Genomic DNA, 25,172 nt, shown 5'->3' with positions numbered 1-25,172 from the left:
TGACCAGCTCCTCCCGTGTAGTTCTGGGCTGATTTCTCACCTTTCTTAGGATCACTGAGACCCCACGAGGTGAGATCTTGCATGGAGCCCCAGTCCGAGGGAGATTGACAGTCATGTTTAGCTTCTTCCATTTTCTAATGATTGCTCCAACAGTGGACCTTTTTCACCAAGCTGCTTGGCAATTTCCCGTAGCCCTTTCCAGCCTTGTGGAGGTGTACAATTTTGTCTCTAGTGTCTTTGGACAGCTCTTTGGTCTTGGCCATGTTAGTAGTTGGATTCTTACTGATTGTATGGGGTGGACAGGTGTCTTTATGCAGCTAACGACCTCAAACAGGTCCATCTAATTTAGGATAATAAATGGAGTGGAGGTGGACATTTTAAAGGCAGACTAACAGGTCTTTGAGGGTCAGAATTCTAGCTGATAGACAGGTGTTCAAATACTTATTTGCAGCTGTATCATACAAATAAATAGTTAAAAAATCATACATTGTGATTTCTGGATTTTTTTTTTTAGATTATGTCTCTCACAGTGGACATGCACCTACGATGACAATTTCAGACCCCTCCATGATTTCTAAGTGGGAGAACTTGCAAAATAGCAGGGTGTTCAAATACTTATTTTCCTCACTGTAAATCCTTTAATCTTACTACTGAGCTGCCCCTTTCAATTGATTATTAAACAGCAAGCAAACTGTGCAAAAGCGGCAGTCCTTCCGGTGCATTCAGTGTCCGAATTCAATCACTTGTTTTCATTCACTCCTTCAAGTGAACTGAATGAGTGGACTAATGTAGGGAATAGTGAATGAGGGTATAGGGGGCAATTTTAGATACAGCCTTAGTATCTGTTGGCGGTATAGCTTTGTGGGCAGCTCTCTGATATATGGCACAGCTGCACCTCAGAGAGCATGATGGTCTGAAGGTCTCTGACCGCTTTTGTTCCTCTCTTGCCTCTCTCATTGTTTCTTGTCTGCCTTCCTTTTGTCCCTTAAAAAAACAACAACAAAAAAAAACACTTATTTTTATTAAAAAAATTTTTTTATAATGGAATCTTGAAAGAGATTATAACAAGACAACAAAGCAGGGGTCACCAGACCCGGTCTTGAAGGGCTGGTATCCTGCAGAGTTTAGCTCCGACCCTAATTAAACACACCTGAAACAGCTAATCAAGGTCTTACTAGGTACAGTGGGGCAAAAAAGTACTTAGTCAGCCACCAATTGTGCAAGTTCTCCCACTTAAAAAAATGAGAGAGGCCTGTAATTTTCATCATAGGTATACCTCAACTATGAGAGACAAAATGAGAAAGAAAAAAACCCCAGAAAATCACATTGTAGGATTTTGAAAGAATTTATTTGCAAATTATGGTGGAAAATAAGTATTTGGTCAATAACAAAATTTCCTCTCAATACTTTGTTATATACCCTTTGTTGGCAATGACAGACGTCAAACGTTTTCTGTAAGTCTTCACAAGGTTTTCACACACTGTTGCTGGTATTTTGGCCCATTCCTCCATGCAGATCTCCTCTAGAGCAGTAATGTTTTGGGGCTGTCGCTGGGCAACACGGACTTTCAACTCCCTCCAAAGATTTTCGATGGGGTTGAGATCTGGAGACTGGCTAGGCCACTCCAGGACCTTGAAATGCTTCTTATGAAGCCACTCCTTCGTTGCCCGGGATTTGAGTCCCTGCCGGCGCAGTGTGTTACTGATGGTAGCCTTTGTTACTTTGGTCCCAGCTCTCTGCAGGTCATTCACTAGGTCCCCCCGTGTGGTTCTGGAATTTTTGCTCACAGTTCTTGTAATCATTTTGACCCCACGGGGTGAGATCTTGCGTGGAGCCTCAGATCGAGGGAGATTATCAGTGGTCTTGTATGTCTTCCATTTTCTAATATTTGCTCCCACAGTTGATTTCTTCACACCAAGCTGCTTACCTATTGCAGATTCAGTCTTCCCAGCCTGGTGCAGGTCTACAATTTTGTTTCTGGTGTCCTTTGACAGCTCTTTGGTCTTGGCCATGGTGGAGTTTGGAGTTGGACTGTTTGAGGTTGTGGACAGGTGTCTTTTATACTGATAACGAGTTCAAACAGATGCCATTAATACAGGTAACGAGTGGAGGACAGAGGAGCCTCTTAAAGAAGAAGTTACAGGTCTTCAAGAGTCAAGTCAAGTCACAGCTGATCTTCCAGAGTCTCGTCACGTCACAGCTGATCTTCCAGAGTCTCGTCACGTCTCAGCTGATCATCCAGAGTCATGTCACGTCACAGCAAGGCAAGCCAGCAAGGTTCACGGAAGGATTGCCAGAGGTGGCAGCTGAGGCTGCAGAACCTTCTGAGGCGACGTCTTTCACCATAGCTCTGGTTACGGTAGTGGCGCCCATTAATGAACTCCTTGTCTGTCCTGTCACGGCTAAGGAGGCCGTCTGTGAATCCTCGTCCTGTCCTGCCATGGCTATGGAGGCCATCCGTGAATCCTCGTCCTGTCCTGTCATGGCTAAGGGGCCGTCTGCGAATCCTCTTCCTGTCCTGTCACGGCTATGGAGGCCCTCTATGAATACCCTGTCTGTCCAGTCACGGCTATGGAGGCCGTTTGTGAACTCTCTGCTTGTCTTGTCATGGCTATGGAGGCCATCTGTGAACTCCCTGCCTGTTCTGTCAAGGTTACTGTGGCCAATTATGAACCATTGTCCTGTCCCGACCCAGCCAAAGAGGCTGTCTTTGAATTATCAGCCTTGTCTGTCATTGCCAAAGAGCCGACTAATGAACTGTCTGTCCATCCAGTTTCAACCTATGAGTCTGAGTTTTAATTATCAGCCTGTCCAGTTCCTAGTAATGCTCTTGATTTTGAACTATCTGTTTGTCCTGTTTGAATGAGAGAGTCTTACTGTGAATTGTCTACCAGTCCGGTTTCAGTTGACGCACCTGATTTTGAACATTCTGTCTGTACGAATGTAGTTGTTGAATCTGACTTTAAACTGTCTGCACCTCTCCAAAGTGCCAGACGCCATCGAATGTGAGCATTTGCCCACTCAAGTCGGTTACGATGAAGAACTGCAGTCAGGTCGAGACCCCGATGAGGATGACGAGCATGCAAATGAGCATCCCTGAGACGGTTTCTGGCAGTTTGTGCAGAAATTCTTTGGTTATGCAAACCGATTGTTGCAGCAGCTGTCCGGGTGGCTGGTCTCAGATGATCTTGGAGGTAAAGATGCTGGATGTGGAGGTCCTGGGATGGTGTGGTTACACGTGGTCTGCGGTTGTGAGGCCGGTTGGATGTACTGCCAAATTCTCTGAAACTCCTTTGGAGACTGCTTATGGTAGAGAAATGAACATTCAATTCACGGGCAACAGCTCTGGTGGACATTCCTGCAGTCAGCATGTCAATTGCATGCTCCCTCAAAACTTGTGACATCTGTGGCATTGTGTTGTGTGATAAAACTGCACATTTTAGAGTGGCCTTTTATTGTGGCCAGCCTAAGGCACACCTGTGCAATAATCATGCTGTCTAATCAGCATCTTGATATGCCATCTTGGCAAAGGAGAAGTACTCACTAACACAGATTTAGACAGATTTGTAAACAATATTTGAGAGAAATAGGCCTTTAGTGTACATAGAAAAAGTCTTAGATCTTTGAGTTCAGCTCATGAAAAATGGGGGCAAAAACAAAAGTGTTGCGTTTATAATTTTGTTCAGTGTAGATGAAAGCCACACTTTTTGACCTGTGATGTAGACGGGAGGCTTCAACCGATGATGATTGACCTGAGCCTTGGTGAGCGCCCCCACCTGGAGGAGAGTCTGTCTGGCTCTACTCCAGGTGCAACGGCATCTCTGGACAAAAGTGTGAGCGTACGGGACCTTGACTTAGGATTCTGCACTGGGAAAAACAGGTGGCTGGTACCCTAAACTATACTCAAACAGACACAAGCCCATAGCCGATACTGGTAAAGAGTTATGTGCGTATTCAACCCATGAGAGCTTCTGGCTCCAGGAGGATGGATTCTGGGAAACCAAACATTGTAGCATACGTTCTAAATCTTGGTTGGCTCTGTCTGTCTGACCATTACTCTGGGGATGGAATCCAGAAGAAAGATTAACAGTCACCCCTAATAAATGACAAAATTCCCTCCAAAATTTAGAAGGAATTAACAGTGGCTGGAGGAGTCCCGCAGAGGGTCGATTGGAAATCTTAGAACTAGCACAGAGCAAGCCAGCACAAAAAGTTGTATGTCACAAGCCATAGATGGCCAGAACCGTTGCTTTATGAGAAATGTAGAATGACTCACCCAGGATGACAAGCCAACTTGGATGAATAACCCCATCGAATGACGTCAGACCGTAAACTCTCAGATACAAACAAACGATCCGGTGGGCGGCCAGGCGGGGGCCTTACCCCTTCAGAGGCCGTGCAGATCTTCAATTCTATCTCCCAGGACACCACAGAGATGACCATTTTCTGTGGTAAAATGGGCTCGGGAGAAGACAGGCGCTCGGAATGGTCAAACATACGGTATAACGCATCAGGCTTGATGTTCTTAGACCCCGGACGGTATGAAATAGAAAAATCAAAACGACCGAAAAATAAAGCCCACTGAGCCTGCCTAGAGTTGAACCTTTTGGCGGATTTGATGGATTCCAAATTCTTATGGTTGGTCCAGACGATGAAAGGAACCCCCGAACCTTCCAACCAATGATGCCACTCCTCCAAGGCGAGCTTGACTGCCAGCAACTCCCTATTACCATATCATAGTTACGTTCGGCAGGAGATAAACGGTGAAAGAAAAACATGCTAGGATGCATCTTGCCATCTGGGGAAGACTGCTGGGACAAGACCGCACCAACTCCCTCCTCCGAAGTGTAAACCTCCACTACAAACTGACATGATGAGTCAGGGGCAATGAGAATCGGGGCTGAAACAAAGCAACCTTTTAGTTTGGAAAACACAGCATCAGCTGCGTTAGACCACCTGAACGCAGTCTTGGTGGAGGTTAAGGCAGTCAGAGGGGAAGCTAACTGGCTGAAATTGCGAATAAAACGGCGGTAAAAATTGGCAAAGCCCAGAAACCTCTGTAGGGCCTTATGGGAATCAGGGATTGGCCAATCCACCATAGCCTTAACTTTGTCGGGGTCCATGCACACTCCCTCGGCTGACACGATGTACCCCAAAAAGGGAACTGACTGTGCATGGAAAATGCATTTTTCCACCTTGACATAAAGCCCATTCTCTAACAGCTTCAGAAGTACTCGCCTGACGAGCTGAACATGTTTCTGGAGAGAGTGTGAAAAAATCATTATGTAATCCAGGTAGACATAAAGGAACTGATCGACCATATCTCTCAGCACATCATTGATGAATGCCTGGAAGACCGTGGGGGTGTTCGAAAGGCTGAACGGAAGAAAATTATATTTAAAGTGCCCCCTGGAGGTATTAAAAGCAGTCTTCTATTCATTCCCCTCTCTTATGCGAACCAAATGGTAAGCATTACGGAGATCCAATTTTGTGAAAAAGGACGCCCCTTGCAGACACTCGAAGGCAGAAAACATCAACGGCAAAGGATAAGTATTCTTTACCGTGATGCTATTCAGCCCTTGATAGTCGATGCAAGGACGCAGGAAATGGTCTTTCTTTTTCCACAAAAAAGAACCACGCAGCTGCAGGAGAAGAAGATGGGCGGATGATCTTGGCAGCTAGAGAATCAGAAATATATTTCTCCATGGCCTCCCTCTCCGGAGCGGAAAGCGAGTATAATCTGCCTTTGGGCGGAGAGGTACCCGGCAATAAGTCTATAGCACAGTCATAGGGATGATGCGGAGAAAGAGAAGCAGCTCAAGACTTACTAAACACTCCCTTCAGGTCGAGGTACTCATTGGGCACGTTTGATAGGTCCACATGCTCATCCTGAAAAACAGAACGAGACACAGGAGAACAGGCAGACAACAAACAAGAAGCGTGACATTTATCACTCCAGGTTAGAATTGAATCATGACCCCAGTTAATGTGGGGGTTGTGTCATGTCAACCAGGGGTGACCGAGAACTACAGGAACAGAAGGAGAGTTAGTCAAAAAGAGCTATTTTTTCCATGTGATTGCCTGAGGTGACCAGCCTCATCAATCCTGTGGTGTGAGTGACAGGAGACAATGACTGGCCACTGAGAGCGATGACAGAAACGGGGTTATTAAGGAGCTTGACAACAGTGTGTGTCCGAGTTCCACTGAGTCCTGATCAGGAGATGGGTAACAGTGCGGGAGGACTTTTCCAGAGTGAACTCGCCCGCCAGTAGCCTCCTACTTAGCGGTGGGCTCCGGCTTTTACTGGACACTGTGCAACCATATGACCAGCTTCCCCGCAGTACAAACATAACCCACGGCTTCTGCGTCTCTCCTTCTCCCCCGGAGAGAGACAGGACCTGCCCATTTGCATGGGCTCAGGATCTGAGACTTCGTCGAGCACCTCGCTGGGGCTAAATGTAGGTCCAGATGATCCGTAACAGAAAGAAGGGGGTCTGTGCTGACTTCTCCAACCTGGCGTCCACCCGAATCGTCAGATTTATTAGGCCATCCAAAGAGGTAGGTAAATCCAGAGCATAGGTTTCGTCTTGGATACGGGGTGCCAATTCATGCAAAAACATGTCCCACTGTGCCTCGGCGTTCCAGTTGCACTCTGCTGCCAAGGTGCGAAACTCGATAGACAGTGTTTCCTCTTTCATTATATTAAGGTGCCCCACCCCCCCAATTGCACCCCCTGCCCCCCCTTGAAGGTCAAGTTAATTTAATTTTATTTTATTTTCTGTATCACGCACAGTGAAGTTCCGCCCCGATGCACACACACACACACACAAACGTGCGCGCACACACAAATAAGCACACTCCCACTCCCACTAGTATTTGTAAATATTAAGCTGCAAAATGACTCTTTAAATATGAATTCTGCGTGTCTCTGTGTTATTGAATGGCGCAGATGCACGGTTTTGTTTAATACTTGTACTGAAGCGCGTGTGACGCTTCCGGTGATATTAACATCTGCCATCTCACTAATGAGGACATAAATACATGAACAACATCTCCAGAGTCACTTCATGAGCATTTGACCATTTCATTTTAGTAAAACTATTCTCATATCATATACGCACTGAAATGTAAAGTATTCAGTATTCACGGCAATCCGTCAAAATAAAGGTTTGGTTTAACGTGAAGACATTGCGGCAGAAATATATTACTATTGTTCAGTAGAATGTACGTAATAGGCTACTACTACTACTACTAAAATTATTAAAACCTTATTTTTAAAGAATAATCATACAATATTTCTTCAATGTTTTTATTGTAATATTAAATCCCCTACATTCCCCCCAAAAATAAGATTTGTTTAATTTTCATTAATTAAAAGATGATGTATGTAAAAAAATATAAAATATATAATATAAAAAATATATATATATAATAAAATATATAATATAAAAAATACAAAAAATTATGTTTTATGACTTAAAAATGTAAATACACAACACAGAATTTCTGAGGGGGAAAAAAATCATAAGGCTATTGTAAGAATAAATTACACGTCTCGGTTACGTATGTAACCCTCGTTCCCTGAAGGAGGGAACGGAGACGTCACGTCGGATGGTGACCAACGAACTGGGATCTCACTTAGAGAGACCAGTCCACTACGAGTGTATCTAAACAAGCCAATGCACATTGGCATGCACTGATTGCATCCAGCTGCCACTGATCACAGTGTGAGTATAAGTAGGCAGCAGGTGCAGTGCATATTCAGGTTTTCGCTGAGGAGCCGAGCCGGTGACGCGGCCGCTCAGCGGTGGTACAGGAACCGTGGCGATGGGACGCTTTCACTGCAGATACAAAGCTGTTTCCTTGGTAACGATTGTACACAAAACAGTACAGAAATGGGCAGCGCTTGTTTATTTGTACGTGTTTTAGATGGTTAGGTCTGTATTTTGTTATGCTCTGTTTATTGTCATAGATATACAGTACATATCTATATTGTGAGATGTAGTAACTATAGCAACCGCGACGCTCATTGTCGTATGTTGCCTGGAACTACCGTGAAATGCTTAGTATAAACACTTGGGTAAGGGTGACAGTTAAGATGTTTGTTGCAACGCTCTTAAAGAAATCCCTTACCTCAGGGATTTTTTTTTCCCTCAGGGATACCCCTAAGTCAAATTACTTAAGGACTTTCATGCAACCGGGCCCTGAAGCTTCGTGTCTGGTCTACGTAGCATCTTAAGGCTCGGATGGGACAAAGCAAAGCTAGGGCTGGGTCTGCCTCCTCCTATAGTAGTGGGAACCCTGGGCACATAGCCGGGCCGGGGCCTCAGGATTACCTGGGAGTCAGCCAGCCCAAACTCTAGGCACGATTCGTCGGCTGAAAATGCTTGAAGGTCCCCTACTCTCTTGATGGAGGCCAATGCAAGCAGGAGCAGAGTGCCCTAAACATGTAATTTTGTTAAACTTTTAATAAATTGATGTTAGATTGTTTAAGTTCCATGGTTTTAATTAATTAGACATGCTTTTTGATGAATAAAATGTAATTTAACCAATAAAAAGGAGTCCAGAAAAATTAAAACACAATTGTTTTTAATTAAAGGAATCAGTTATTTAGAATAACACATTTGAGCTGTTACCAGGCAAATTAAATCAGTGTCAACAAAATTCATCTTTGCAATGCAGAGGAAACACAGAAGCTTCATCTGAAGTGGCATTTAGATGGACATTCAAGTGCACATGAATGCATTTAACCTGCAGTTACAAATGCAGAAATAATGTTTTGATATATAAGACGGAAAATGTTGAATACTCATTTGAAATTATATATAAAAAAAAAAAATACTTTAATTATGAAATTAAAACTGACAGCATGTCACTGTTAATAAGTTAGTCATTGCGATTGAACCGAATCATTTAAACGGTTGATTAATTCAGGAACTAAACACTGTCATTGCTGAGAGATGCAAAACTGTGCTATGGTGGCTGTGTTTGGAATTATTTTTGTTGTCGAAATCGAGCAAAAGCAGGCAATATGGTGTCTAAAACACAAGTCTCTTAATTAACGTCTTGTTTATTGAACTGTTGTAGAAAAGAAAAAAAAATTCTATATGTAATCATGCCGATTTCTTTGGAGAAAAAACGGCACTCTTCATGTGATGTTGATTTACTATATGAAATGATATAAATCTATATATTTTCTGCTCCTATATCTTCAGTCTTGTGATCATTCTAAATTCATTTTAACAGACTGAATCACGCAGTGAAAGAACGCACTCTAAATGTGCGTGCACACTAGTCTAATCTACTAGGCTTCACGGCACTCTGTAGGAGTGTTTTGTTTGTTTTTTGGCAAAATACTGATAATGTGAAATCGCCCATTGTTAAAACAACAATTACAATATTGTCGCAGACAATATATATCGCATACCATACCATACCATACCTGCACCACTGTCTTTTCGGCTAATTTGTGCAGAACCTTTTGCTAAACTGATAAAGATTCATTTTAACCACCAATGCAACGATGCAAGCATTTACCTTACATCTACATGCTTGCGAAGGGTTGATGTCGAGATTTTATAAGCTGCTAGTTTGGTCTCCCTAGGCAAACACAGCTTACACTGCATAATAGAGCATAAACATGGCCAGGGGTTCACTTCGTTTCCTTTGAGTTCAACTTCAGCAGAATACAACGGGGTTTCATTTTCAGCTGGGTCTGCAACACTAATACCTGTCTTGTCAAGTGGTGGAAAGAGTACTAAGAAATTGTACTCAAGTAAAAGTATTTCTACTTAAGGAATAATTTACTTGAGTACAAGTAAAAGTACTGAAAAATAATATGACTCAAGTAAGAATAAAAAAGTAGTTTGCTGAAAAACTACTCAAGTTACTGCGTTACAAAGTAATTTAGTATTATTTTTCTATTTTTACCCAGTATGAGGCTATGTGAGCATATTGGAGCATTAAACACTCTCATGGACTGTAATGTCTGTTTCACAAGTGAGACTCACAAAAGCATTAAACTTATCATTTAGGAACTTATTAAACTTATCACCAGGAAATCCCTTATATTGGCAGATGCTTCAGATATCACTACAGCTGAACAAAATGCAGAGATGGAAGACAATAAACACACAATTGAATGCAATGCTAATTGTCATAGCTTGTATCACAGTATAGAATTTTATAAAATATATGTTCTATCTCATTCTGTAGTAAGAAGTAACATGGAACCACTGAAGCTAATTGTTTCAAGCACAGCTGATGTTATATAGTGATTTTCTCATAAATTGTCATGTTTGAGACTTGATGCTAAGCAAACATACTAGCTATCCCTGTTATTAAGAAGGCCAAAAGCAAAGAAAGGTAAGTGAGAGGTTTTTAAAGAAATGAGGGTTTAAACTTGTGAATAGAAAGGTGGGGTATTAAAAAATAAAATGGGGTATGGGTAAGGTTGGGCATCGTTTGAATTTTAATGAATACAATTCTTATGAATTCCTAATTTAGATTCCAATAAAGTAATAAATAAATAAATAATGTAAGGGAAACAGGTCAATTTAGCTCAAAGGGAATCATTTATGATTTTATAGGGAATTTGGACAGAATCACTGTTTTATAGCTGATCACTGAGTCAGCCGGCAATTCACTGATCAACTCTGCAGTGGATATTAAAATCCAAAATATAGTGAAAACACCATTAAATAGCAAAGTAACAAGATCGGCAGTTTAAGACATTAACTTGTAATCACAAAACTCAAGATACTACTCTTTTCAATATAAATAAGGCTTTATTGGATAAATCTAAGACATATAAACTAATCTAACACATGAACACATGCATTCACACATTCATACACATTGCAGGAAGAGAGAAAGTGAGGAAAGAATGAGTTTAAGAGAATGAAAATGTGAAATCCCAAGTTTATAGCAATATCAATCACTTATACAGGTATAACCCTCACATTGAGTTTTTCAATGAGGCTAAAATTTATATCAGAATCAGAATGAGTTTTATTGCCAGGTATGTTTACACATACGAGGAATTTGTTTTTGTGACAGAAGCTTCCACAGTGCAACAGAATGACAGTGACAGAACAAAAACAGATAATAAAAGAATAAAAAATAGAACAAGTAAATAAGGAATAACAATATACAAATTGCCAATTGTATGTACAGGTATATTACAATAGATGGTTTTGTATGTACAGGTATATTATGTGCAGATTTAAATGTAGACTAAGTATGTGTGTTAGATAAGTAAGTGTATAAGTTTTTAAATAGTGTGTGTTCCACAATTATTGTCAAGTGTTCATGAGATGGATTGCCTGAGGGAAGAAACTGTTCCTGTGCCTGGTCGTTCTGGTGCTCAGAGCTCTGTAGCGTCGACCAGACGGCAACAGTTCAAAGAGTGAGTGTGCTGGATGTGAGGGGTCCAGAGTGATTTTGCCAGCCCTTTTGCTCACTTTGGATAAGTACAGTTCTTGGAGAGTGGGGAGAGTTGTACCAATGATCCGCTCAGCAGTCCGGACTACCATCTGTAGTCTTCTGAGGTCAGATTTGGTAGCTGAGCTGAACCAGACAGTTATTGACGTACAGAGGAAGGATTCAATGATGGCAGAGTAGAACTGTTTCAGCAACTCCTGTGGCAGGTTGAATTTCCTCAGCTGGCGAAGGAAGTACAACCTCTGCTGGACCTTAAATGCACCAGCTCAGCTAGAATCTGGAGGTACTTGCGTTGCCTTTGTGTTAAGGGATTCCCTTTTGTCGTCGTCGTTGCAGGAAAGGGGGTTTCCTGAGGTTGCTGATTGACAGGAAGTTCAGTTGTCGTTGAAGTGACGTCTTGGGAAGCCAATGGTTGGGCATTGGCTGAAGTTGCGGAGTTGTGGTCTGGTTGAAGTTTTGAGGCGGTCACACTTGAAGTGAACTCAGAGACACGAAACTCTCCACGGAAAGACAAGAAAATGAAGTAAAAGAATAAAAGGATGTAACGAGACTAGGTGGTTTTTCTTCTTCTCTGGTGTTAAGTAGCAGCGGGCATGCAGGCCGAAGCATACCGGAACGGCTCTCAAAGAACGCAAAAAGTGATGGCAAAAAGCATGGCTAAAAAGCAGTGGCAAAAAGCCGACAAGGCAAAAAGCATGGTTTGATGGTGTTCCATCCCACCCAACAAAGTCTCTACTAATGATTTCCCTCATGTGATGGTCATGATGTGCTGTGTCTTTGACCATCAATCTTGGTTACTTGCCTCAAATTTGACAATCTCCTTCCTGAGTTGTGATTATCAATAAGTGTTCTTTTGTGTTAATATTGTAAGCTGTTCTGTGAAAGAGTTGGTTATTTGGCTTGCTTCAGACTCGTGACGCCAGGGTATCGTGGACAGATTTATGACGTTGTCTTGTTATCCTGGGCCTCTTTGTGGAATTTGGCTCTTTTGGTGGTTCTAACACCAATCTGATTGAATTGTCTGATTCGCTCTGATATCTTACAAATAAAATAAAAAAAAACTTAGATATCATTCACATTAATTCACACAATGTGTGTGCAGCAGAGAAAACAACACAGAAGATTTCTTAACTTGAATGGTTTAAAATCACATTAAAAATGTAGTTTGTTAAAATAGCAAAGCATAATAGAAAGCCATCATTTCAGAAGCAATTTGAAAAGTGCCCGTCAAACGCCAGCCCGCTCTGTTTCTCCATCAGCACCTGATCGGCACCTTAGTCTTTTTTTTTTTTTTTTTCGTAGTACTTTGTACTTTTGGTGGAAAATAAATGTAGCGAAGTTGAATACTTTAAAAAAAGTACCACAATTTAATTATACTCAAGAAAGTAGAAAAAATTAAAAAATGTACTCAAGCACTGTAACGAACATATTTGTAATTAGTTACTTTCCACCTCTGGTCTTGTCCGTCTCCATATTTCTTGTGATTTTAGCACCAGTTTGTTCTCCTGCCCATTATTCACTGCAGTAGTTTCCAGGGAGCGATTTTATTTATTTTTTTACTCAGTAATTATTGTGTTTCAAAATGTAGCAAAGTACAATACTTCAAACAAAATATACTTAAGTAAAAGTAAAATTACTTTAAAAAGTAGAAGTACACAAAAAAAAGCTACTCAATTACAGTAAGGCGAGTAAATGTAATTCGTTACTTTCCACCTCTGGTTGTGATGGTCTCAGCAGATCAGGTGGAGATTGGCAGCTCATTCCACTAGAGAGGAGTAGAGAGAATGAAGGTTTTGGGGTAATTTTGTGCTTGTTGTGAAGGTACGATGCTTTTTATGTGACCATAACTGGCAGAAGGGAGCATACACTTTTAGGAGTGTAATCAAGTCAAGTCAAGTCATCTTTATTTATACAGTGCTTTATACAATACAAATCATGTCAAAGCAGCTTTTCAGTGTTAAAAAGGAATGATATTTAAATAATGGAAACAAAATTAGATTCTGCTGTAAAGCAGCTCTAAAAAGAGAACAGTACAATTTTAGTGATTCAGTGATGTCATCATCCAGCTCAGTTCAGTTCATTTTTTGCTGATTGAAGACCAAAGGTTCTGTCACATTTTGGATCATATGCAGGGACTTGGTCATGCTGGCAGCCAGGTTATCAGTAGTAGTGCTGGCTGGAAGTTATCTCTACAATTTAAATAACTTAATATTAATTTCTTGTTTATTGAATTGTTGCCCTGACACTTAGAAAAGTCTGCCACAGACCATGTTAAGTTCCAACCAACCCTTTCATATAATCTCTATAAATGCTTGTGTGTACTAGGAAGTCGTCGCGTATAACACCATGATTAAAAATCTATATTTGTTGCTAAACAGTAACAAATAACCTAGTTCTGACAGATGCAAGATTGGTATTATAGCGATAAGTTAAACAGTAAGTTACAGATACCTGAAGCAGCTGCATTTTGTCGTTTAAGTGCTGGCTGGCTAGGGGTGTTGTAATAGAAATAATTTTAATGCACATGAAAACTCAGGTTGGACAGGAGGATCTGTGATTTATCCACATTTTTCCTACGCCCCATGATGCTTTGCGCAAATTATGGGAGTAACTTCTATAAATATTTCTATCAAAATGACGGAAAAGGATTATTTGTAGCACAATCTCATGATTTGAAATGATTTGTTGCAGTCAGAGTGGAACTTCCTTAAACCAGAAGTGTCTCCCATAATTTAAAACGCAGTAGGCTCATTAGGAAAAAGGTGGATAGTGTGAAAGACTGCAGAATGGCAGAATTGCTCAATGGAGTGTCTGCTGTTGAAAGCAGACTGGTTGACAAGTAGGCAGTTATTTGAGAGAGAGAAAGAGCTGATTGAACTAGATTCAGGCAGTCCATATATCAGAAGCCAAATGCTGAGATGTTCACAATAACCCAACTGTCACCAACAGCTCAGATAGCCAAACACTAAGTCTGGTGAAAGTTTTAGTTAGGCTAACATTGATTTACAGTACCTTTAATGTTCTCCAACCTAAAAGAAAAGTTCATCTCTCTAAAACCTGTATGTATTTTTTCCATTAACAACAACAGAAACAAAATGTTTGTTCTATTGTTTACCAAACAAAGTGAATGGGGCCTGGGGCTGTCAAGCTCCATAAAGGACAGAAAAGTACCATAAAGGATCCTGAAAGTATCATGTTCTGTATTACTTCTGAAAGTCTTCTGAAACTCTACAATAGTTTTGGATGTCATTTAACATAATTTAAATTTTTTATTTTGAGTGTTGCGTTAAGTCCATAATGATTGTTTTGTAACTTTTTTCCCTCAGTACTGTATGTAAACCGCGCTTCCCGCGTACGGCAGACCTTCCTCCTGCTTTCTCTTCTTCCTCAGTTTTGGGAGGCGGGCTGAGTGAGCTTGATCACTTACTACAGGAGCTTAATGCCACACAGTTCAACATCACAGGTGAGTGCTGAGTTCTTAGAAAGCTGTTTAGCATGTGTGCAAGGACAGAATAGGACCCTGCAAACCCCTGGCAGTCATTGGCCCAGTCATAAATCTGTCCTTGTCTATTGTAAACCCAGTCATTCTGGGACTTCCGAATGGAATACCTACTATTTACAAAATCAACAACAGTAACAAAAATGCATGCAGTATGTATACTATGCACATAATACAAAATGATTTGTAATATCAACATTACCTGTTTATATTTGCTAAAATGTGCCAAATACACTAGAGCATAGTATATGCAGCACTGTATGCCATGCAACACTTGCACTTGGCTGATATTACTGACTGCCAAAAGTAAAGAACTTTTAAACAAAATGAGTATAAAATGTATGAAAACTAATCAGTCAGAATAGTAGGCAGTATATGGTATATAGTGAGCAGAATGTAGTAAGTAGTACCTTTTCAAAAAAAATAACTCCTCTGATGCATTTATTCTTCCTTTGTCTTTGTTAGATGAGATTTTGTCTCAGTTCCCCAGCACCAAAAAAGATGATAAATCTTCAAAGTCTGGTCCATCCTCTACTGGGTTAGTGCACTGATATATACTGTGATGTTTATTTGTATGTATACTCATTTTCCTGAATATGCTCATTCCACATCTCTTATAATAGATAAGAGATTACATACCAGTTACTAATTAAATGATAGTATATTACTGACTGATAACATATAATATCCCTGCAGACATCTTCATATAAATAAATGGATTTGTTTATAGTAATGGAAGATACATAATTGAGGAGAGACATAAATATCAAATTGCAGTTTATATAGGTGTACAATTTATATAATTGTATTTATAACTGCCAGACAGTAATACAATTGTGTGTGTGTGTGTGTGTGTGTGTGTGTGTCTCTCTGTGTGTGTTTCTCTGTGTCTCTGTGTCTCTTTTTCTATTTATAGCTCAGAAAAACCTTCAGCTACATCTGCTACTTTAGAGCTGGACAAACTAATGGCATCTCTATCAGACTTCAGAGTCCAAAGCACAGTATGTTTGATACATACTTTTTTGCAGTTACGGAAGTGTGTAATGTTTGCACCACTAGTGTCACCAGATTGAAATGCAAAATTAATAACTGTTTTTAAACTGCTTTCCCAAACACTCTCCTTGTTGGCCAATAGTTCACCAAACAGATTTGGTGACAATGTTGGTTACAACATTCTTAAACTCAGAAGTTGGTAGGAACAAACAGTGCATTATTGTGCGTTCTCAGAGTTTAAAAGATCGTAGTACCAGCTATTGTCTTACTGATAGATGACTCATATTGAACTGGGTTAGGAGTGAGTTTATAAACATTTCACTTTTAATGAATAAATATTAGTATTTTTGTGTAGGTGTTGACTTTTTTTGTTTGTATCAGCCATCAGCTCCTGTGAGTCCTGTAGCACCCTCACCACAGCAAACAGCTTCCCCACCCCCTGCATCCTCTGGTGGCTCATTGGACAGCATGTTGGGTCTTCTCCAATCAGATCTAAGCAGGCAGGGAGTGCCTACCTCTTCTAAGGGAAACTGTTCTGCCTGTCAGAAACCAGTTGTAGGACAGGTAAAATTCTTTAATAAATGTTGAATTTAATTTGTAGCATGTAGTTTAATTAGTCAATAGCCATGCATTTTTTTTTCTGTGGTTTTCGTATTGAAAGTAGTATAGAAGTACTGTTTAAATAGGTCTGTAAGTAAAAGTATCATTCATTTTCTTCACAGAAAACTAGATTTTTAGCGATATATAACCCTATGAAGACAGACCTAACATATTTGGTTAAGTTTAATTGTTTACATTTAATTACATTGAAGTAAACAAAATTACTACCCATAACCCCCAAAAAAGAGATCCACTAATCAGCAAAGTCACTGTAACCATGGAAAAAACAACCGTGCCCTAAAAGAGCTCAGCAGTGGCCTCCTGCCCTATTTGAGTATTTTGTGATAAAAATTTGTTTATACTAATTGACTTTACTTGTTCCTCTTATTTACCTATTTTTCCCCCAGCTTTCATATTTATTATTTTAAATCCTAGTTTGTAATATTGTGTTTTAAAGGGGTCATGAACTGCCTTTGTTTTTTATTTTGTACTATTCTCTGGGGTCCATTTATAATGTTATCAAGATTTTTACATCAAAAAACATCATAATTTTGAACTGAACGCTCCATTTGAATAGGCGTGGCAGATTGTAGATTTGAAAATAAACACCCAATGCTATGATTGACTTGTGTATGTTTGACAGTCTACGTCCTTCACAGATGGACGCTGCTGTGATTTAGGTTAAAAAACACATAAATACTCAGTACAGTACATATCAAATGATCTGTTTAACAGACAAAGCAATAGGCTAGTGATCACGTAATAAGTACTTGTGTGTTGCGACATTACTGTCGTATCCAATATAGCACAGCATCGTCTTTTAGTTTCAATCTTTTTGAAAATCCTGTGTCGAATTGTGCCTTGTTTGTAAACAAATCCGATGTAAAATGAAGTGAACAAAAGTTCTTACTTACGCGGTCTGGAACTTCATTAAAATACTAGCTGTGTCCAAAAGCTCTAAAAATGCTGCCTTCAGCATTCCAAGGCAGGAAGGCATCAAGGCACATCCGAATACAAATTCTGCTTCACATCCTGTCTCCGGAGATACCACTTTCTGATTGAATTTTGAAGGCAGCATAGATGTATCCTTCGCTGCCTTTGATATCCCAAAATCCTGTGCGTTCCATTCCGTGACTGTTGAGCTAAAAAATAAAGATGGCGTCTGAAAGTTGCGTTTTGTGGTCAGTTTGTGTGTAAATGTATATTTCTGATGAAGTTTTTGCACTTTTGATGGTTTTTTTTTTTAGCAAGAAATCAGTATTATAGTAATTAAATATTTGTTTAGTTATCACTAAAACTCATTCTATATTGTTGTAGATCATTAAACCGTTATGCTGCCTCACACATGCCTGACGAAGTCATAAGGTTTCATAAGGTGCCTTCCTGCAAAAACGCTGCCTGCAAAGTCATTGCCTCATAAGGCAGCAGGGCAGCAAGTCAGCTGCCTAGGCTTTTGGACGCAGCTACAACTTGACACTACACAGCATCTTGTTGTCTTCAGAGCCATCTTTATCGTTTGGTTTCTGCATAGACCTGTGCGCTCGCCTCTCTCATAAACACTACATGCACAGATCAGTGGGCGGGACTAAACAGGCAGTGATGTCATTCTTCTTCTGTGGAGGCGGCGCTTATCCACACTATTACATCATAGAGTTGCACATTCCAAACTCCAAATTCTGTTTTGGCAGACTGCCTTCAATAACGACAAAGATTTGAGTTCTGAAACTTACAGGATGTTTTTATAGTACACTGAGCACATCTAGTACTTATATGACCTCTTATATGTTTTTTAGTTAATGACCCCTTTAACCCTTTCACACGTGGGTTTAAAATATTCTAGCTGAGCCCCCAGGGTGAGTTTTTTTAGGTGACCATTATTTTAGAATATATCATGTTATTGTTTCCATGGCGACGCGTTATGCTTGTCATGTGACACACCACAAACATGCTCACTATATTATGAAATATCTGATATTCCGATTCTGAAATATGTGGCCATAGTCGTGGCCTAATGGACAGACAGTTGGACTTGTAACCCGAAGGTTGCGGGTTTGAGTCTCAGGTCCAGCAGGAATTGTCGGTCGGGGGAGTGAATGTACAGCATTCTCTTCCACCTTCAATACCTCGACTGAGGCGAGACCCTTGAGCAAGGCACCAAACCCCCAACAGCTCCCCGGGCGCCGCAGCATTGGCTGCTCTGGGTGTGTGTTCACTACTGTGTGTGTGCACTTGGATGGGTTAAATGCAGAGCACAAATTCCGGGTATGGGTCACCATACTTGTCCACATGTCACTTCACTTTCACTTTTTTTTTCACTTAGTTTAAACAATTTTATAATGACTGTGTTAGTTGATCTATACCGTGTGATGGGCGCCGCCATGTTAGTTCATGCTGAATCCGAGCTTTGGAATTTAAAACACGCAAATTCATCCTCTACTCCCGAAAGACTTTAAAGTAAGTCTCCGGTAAACTGGGAGAAGAGCAGAGTAAACTTTATAGTTACCTACACAATCTGTATATGATATCAATAAAACATGTCGTCAGATTATATTTGTAAGGATCATTATTGTCACTTCCGTATACATCAGCATTTACAAACTAAAAATTTATGGTTTTGCTAGTACTTATGTGTATTTAAATGTCTGAAACCTAAAATAAGCATTATATGGTTGAAAACACTGAATAGTTGTGATAATATGACAAGAGCTCAGCGTGTCCGATCTGGCTCCGCGCCAGCCAAAGCGTGAAAGCAGATTTGAATTCAGCAGTTGATCACATGATGCACTAAACGCTCTAATCACACCGGTGTGATCGTATGCGTTAAAGGGTCAAAGGGGTCATATGACGATGTTAAAAAAACATTATTTGGTGTAACGCAATGTGTTACGTGGTTTAAGGTTCAAAAAACTAATTATTTTCCACATACGGTACATTATTGTTGCTCCTCTCTCTGCCTCGCCTTTCTGAAATGGAACGATTTTTACAAAGCTCATCATTCTGAAAAGCGAGGTGTGCTCTGATTGGCCAGCTATCCAGTGAGTATTGGCCGAATACCTCAAGCATATGACGAACATTTTACGCCCCTTACCATATTTGGAAACACACAGCGTCTCCACGACACGGTGGTGGCAGCGGCAACAATACTATGGCGAGAATAAAAGTTGCGCACAAATGATAAACTAATTACTTTATAATTATATTGGAGTCTTACACACATGCTATACAGTTAATCTGAGCCATGCATTAATTTGAGCAGTGACGGCTATTATGGGAGTGAAATAAAAATGTAAAGCCTGAACAAACACTAGAAATCGTGAATATAAATAATTGGGAATCATGTAAAAAAATTAAAATAATAAAATAAAAACAGTGCACATTTCATTTATCTATTATACCATTTATGTTGTTTTGTTCGCTTGGCTGTTTCCTTTATAAAAGTCCAGAAATTTGTCAAGTTTTTCGTCAGGTGTCTTTTTTAATTATATGATGTCATTACGTTGCTGTCTTGCCGCCAGCCAATCGCTGCATTACTGATCATGGTTTCGAGTATCGATACATTTGCCCTTTTCGGGGAACACGAGAATGCGCAGTAATCTTAGACAACTTAATCCAAATATTTGAATCAAATCAAATTCATTTGAAGAACCAAATTAGCACAGAGATCAGTTATCACGATTAGAAGATCTGGCATCTTTCAAATCATCTCAGATGTATTAAGCAAGGTACGAAGAACTTACTTTTCAATCTGAAAAGTGAAGTGTTCCCTGATTGGCCAGCTATCCAGTGTGTTGTGATTGGCCGAATACCTCAAGCATATGACGAAAATGTTACGCCCCTTACCATATTTGGAAACACACAGTGTCTCCACGACACGGTGGCGGCGGCGGCAACAATACTATGGCGAGAATAAAAGTTACGTCGTCTTTCTTTGCGTAAACATTAGGGCGGTGTTATGCAAATCTTCCAGCACAGTGACATAGATATGTGGGGGCATGTTTAAATGAGGCATTTAAGGAAGCCGTGGACAAGTCTTAACTTTTATAAAGAATATCTCTTTGGGTTTGAGACTTCAGTCTTTGGAACTTTACAGATCTTATATATGCATGAACAGCTTGTAACACTCCATAGACAAAAGAAAACTTGAAATCGCATCATATGACCCCTTTAATTATGGCAAGCCGTTTTGACTTTTATTCATTCTCAGGATATGACTTCTTGATATCAACAATTACATTTTCACTAGTTAAAATGTTAATTCTTGATATCAGGAATTAGATTTCCACTAGTAACAATGGCTATTTTTGATATCAGCAATTGCATTTCCACTAGTAACAATGTTAATTCTTGATATCAACAATTACATTTTCACTAGTTAAAATGCTAATTCTTGATATCAACAATTAAATTCTTGATATCAAGAATTAAATTGTTGATATCTATAATTGTATTTTCACTAGTTAAATGTCACCATAGGCTGCCATTCAAAATCAATTGTTGATATCAAGAATTAATTTCTTACTAGTAACAATTTCATTCTTGATATCAGAAATACAATTCTTACTAGTAAAAATGTCTATTCTTGATATCAACAATTTAATTGTTGATATCAGAAATTAAATTCTTGATATCAACAATTAAATTGTTGATATCAACAATTAAATTCTTGATATCAATAATTAAATTGTTGATATCAACAATTAAATTCTTGATATCAAGAATAGACATTTTTACTATTTTAAGAATTGTATTTCTGATATCAAGAATTAAATTGTTACTAGTAAGAAATTAATTCTTGATATCAACAATTGATTTTGAATGGCAGCCTATGGTGACATTTAACTAGTGAAAATACAATTACAGATATCAACAATTTAATTCTTGATATCAACAATTAGCATTTTAACTAGTGAAAATGTAATTGTTGATATCAAGAATTAACATTGTTACTAGTGGAAATGCAATTGCTGATATCAAAAATAGCCATTGTTACTAGTGGAAATCTAATTCCTGATATCAAGAATTAACATTTTAACTAGTGAAAATGTAATTGTTGATATCAAGAAGTCATATCCTGAGAATGAATAAAAGTTAAAACGGCTTGCCATACTTTAATGCCTATGGAGAAATTGAATGAGAACCAAAATAGTGGACGGTCACTGTTGTGCTGTATTTATGTGTTCCATTGAAAGCAAATTTTTAAAATAAAGGATTCTGGTTTCAAAATTGATTTTAACTTTAGAAATGGATCTTGTTCCCCTGTCTCTTAGGTTGTAACAGCTCTTGGACGGGTTTGGCATCCAGAGCACTTTGTTTGCTCTGAGTGTGAGTGTGAGCTTGGCAATTGTAATTTCTTTGAGAAAGATGGTCGACCATACTGTGAGCCTGACTACTTCACCCTGTACTCACCTCACTGCGCACAATGCAACAAGCCCATACTCAATGTAGGTATACATTTATGTGTCCTGTTCAGAAACTCACAGCTGTACTGAAGCTGAATGAAGATTCTATGACATGAATAAACAAAAGAGGAGCATGTTCATTTAATTTGACAAATCACAACACTAAAACAAGCATTTATAAATCACTGCTTACCTCACTTCTGCAAATACTTTTAGGCAACCCAGTTCCTTCTCAACCCCAACTCTTCCTTACATCAGATGCACATTTTCTATAAGTTGGTATGATTCTTTAGGGTCTTCATGAAAAGTCTATAACATACTTCAGTTAAAATTTCTCAATGGTAGTGTAAAACAAAACCACATCCGTTGTGGAACTTGCTAACTAGCAAATAATTAGGAAGGGTGATTTGCAAAGATTCATACAAAAACTTATACTCACTTCTTCTGTAGGTGAAGCTGGACACAAATGATTCACGTGAACATAGGCACATTTAGGTAGATTGGGGGGCACATTCTCTTCAAAAACAAAAGTAATTATCTGCATCTTTAGCGGCTCAGATGTCGGGAGTAAACGATGACTGCTATGTTCAGTAACACTTTATTTCGATAGTCCACTTTAGACATTCTACTAACAGTAAGTAACTTTGCAACTACATGTCAACTAGCAGTCATTAGAGTATTTGTAGACTGTCTGCTTAATATCTTCTTTATTTTGATGGATCCACAACATAAAACATACTGACTATGAGAAACTTTGCAAGTATATGTCAACTTATTATACTAACCCTAAACCTACCCTAACAGTCTTCTCTGAGAGATAGTAGACATGTAGTTGCAAATTAATGAGAATTAGTTGACATGTAGTTACAAAGTTACTTATAGTTAGTAGAATGTCTAAAGTGGACTATCGAAATAAAGTGTAACCCTATGTTCATTATTACATCCAACAACAAAACACATCTATCGCTTATGAGACATTCTTGTCTACACCTGCTCTGACGTCGAAACAATAGCAGACTGTTGACCGCTCACTCAGGGCGGCTCTGTGCTAAAACGGCAGTGTTCGTCAATAGTCGTGGGAGGGGCCTGCCAAAACTATGTCACTCTGCCAAGAATGTGTGAACAGCTTGCTCTGAGACAGTGCTTATGATTTTGGGGGATTTAAAAAAAACACTGGGTGGATTTTTATCATTATAGGGTGGTTGTGTACACACACTGCCAACACACATTTATGTTCAAACACCATGTAAAAGTGAATTTTATATCTGATGTCCCCTTTAAGGTAGGTTGAGGTATGTAAAAAAATTTTTTTAAAGTATTCATTAAATTTAAGGGACCCTATTTTAATGATCTAAACGCATAGTCTAAAGTGCAAGGCGCAGGTGCACTTAGGGTGTGTCCGAATCCACTTTTGCTAGTTTCACGATGGGAAAAACAGTCGGCGCGCCAGGCGCATGGTCTAAAAGGGTCATCCCTATTCTCTTAATGAGTAAGGGGTGTGTTTTGGGCATAATGTGCAATAAACCAATCACAGTCTCATCTCCCATTCCCTTTAAGAGCCAGTTATGCTCGCGCTTTGCTATTTACACGGTGAAATTTCCAAGCGCAAAGACTGAACACGTCTCCACCGAGGAAACGGAGCTGCTTGTGTGCGAGCAAATAGGTAGCCTAATTCTGATACATGCAATGACTATCCATTATGACGTAAGCATTTTTATATTCATGTAGCCTTCACAATAATAATCTTTTACATTGTAATCCTTTAATTGTAATATTTGGCATGTTTGTGTGCTGCTGCGCGTCCCTGTGTATGTAAAAACATCAATCATTGTGGACTCGCCTATAGGCACATATTACTAACGCGCTCTTTAAATAAAAAAATACTGCACCATTGTTATTCAAATCATTCCCAAACACATCAACTATATCATGAAATATCTCAATTGTCACCTAGATGGTCAAAGTAGCCTAATAATGTAGTCTATTATCTATGCATAAAACCCTGTCACTTTACTTAAGTAACAGATATGGGTGTCATGCCATAACATATTTTTAATTCAACTGACTTTATATTTAATGTGAATTTTAAAAACATTGTAAGTTAGGCTACTTATCATGACACTTTCATTGTACAGTAAGAGAGCAAAGAACATTTACATTATCAAAGAACATTTTCACTGACAGTCTAGAGTTCAAGCACTCTCAAAATCTCCCATTAAAATCACTGAAGCTGTTTACACTGTGAAATAAATATCTTACTTACAGATTCATACACATATCTGCACTTTGTTGTTTCTGACGAGAGAATTCACCAGAGAGAGGTATTCAGTCTGTGAGCGAGTGAAGAAAACACCAACATTTTAGCGATGACTCATCTGATTGGTCATTGTAGCTCAACAGAATCGTGTGTGATTGGTTATAATGTGCAGTGCTGTAAAAACGTGTCTGTCTCTGGCTCAGCGCCAGCCAGCGAACACAGATTTGAATTTAGCAGCTGATGATGTGACGTGCTGAATGATTAAATAAAATCATTAAATTAAATCATTAAATCAAGCTGCAATCAAAATCCACTTGGCTCAAAAATCTGAGAAAATCCACTTTGAATGGGCATGACACCTCTGGTCTCAACATTTATTAATACATTATTTAAATCAAACTTTTAACATTAGTTAATGCACTGTGAACTAACATGAACATTACATTTTTTATTAACTAACATTAAGTTTAATAAATGCTGCAAAAATATGTTGCTTATTATTAGTTCATGTTAGTTAATGCATAAACTGATGTTAACAAATGAGACCTTATTGTATAGTGTTACTTTTTTTTTGTTGTTGATAATGTTCTGTTTCACGCTGCAGACGTCAAGTCTAACTATATGGGACAATATACTGTACATACAGCCCAGATGCTAAACCATTAAAACAAAGTTTCAGAATTAATTATATGAGTCTAGATTTTCAGCTTCAGCCAATATAATCATATTATTGCCAAATGACTAGAGCAGTGGTTTTAAAATTTTAATCCTGGAGAACCACAGCACTGCATATTGTTTACGTCTCCCTTATTTAACACACTTGCATCAAATCATCAATCAGCTTATTAACAGAGTTCCACGAACTGAACTGTGTGCACTAGATTAGAGAGACCTACAAAATGAGCAGTGGTGTGGTTCCCCACAGAAAAAGACAAAAATAATCTAAATTAACTTTAGTATGTGCTGAGCCCTTCTTATGCTG

General features: G+C 39.2%; 1 protein-coding gene across 2 annotated transcripts in view; it reads left to right on the top strand.

The window, feature by feature from the left end:
* The window catches only part of LOC131550862 (transforming growth factor beta-1-induced transcript 1 protein-like), a 97,365-nt gene that overhangs the window by 24,923 nt on the left and 47,270 nt on the right, over positions 1-25,172 (top strand). The window contains exons 4-8 of one of the 2 annotated variants that reach the window (XM_058793324.1): positions 14,769-14,905; positions 15,407-15,479; positions 15,858-15,942; positions 16,316-16,498; positions 21,802-21,975. In XM_058793324.1, coding sequence (XP_058649307.1) covers positions 14,769-14,905; positions 15,407-15,479; positions 15,858-15,942; positions 16,316-16,498; positions 21,802-21,975 — 652 coding nt within the window. The remainder of the gene's footprint in view (positions 1-14,768; positions 14,906-15,406; positions 15,480-15,857; positions 15,943-16,315; positions 16,499-21,801; positions 21,976-25,172) is intronic. The other variant, XM_058793325.1, reaches the window with a different exon arrangement.

Source organism: Onychostoma macrolepis, chromosome 12, assembly GCF_012432095.1.
Source record: "Onychostoma macrolepis isolate SWU-2019 chromosome 12, ASM1243209v1, whole genome shotgun sequence".
NCBI classification, from domain to species: Eukaryota; Metazoa; Chordata; class Actinopteri; order Cypriniformes; family Cyprinidae; genus Onychostoma; species Onychostoma macrolepis.
Note: the sequence above shows the minus strand (reverse complement) of the source record. Positions and strands in the feature narration are given on the sequence as shown.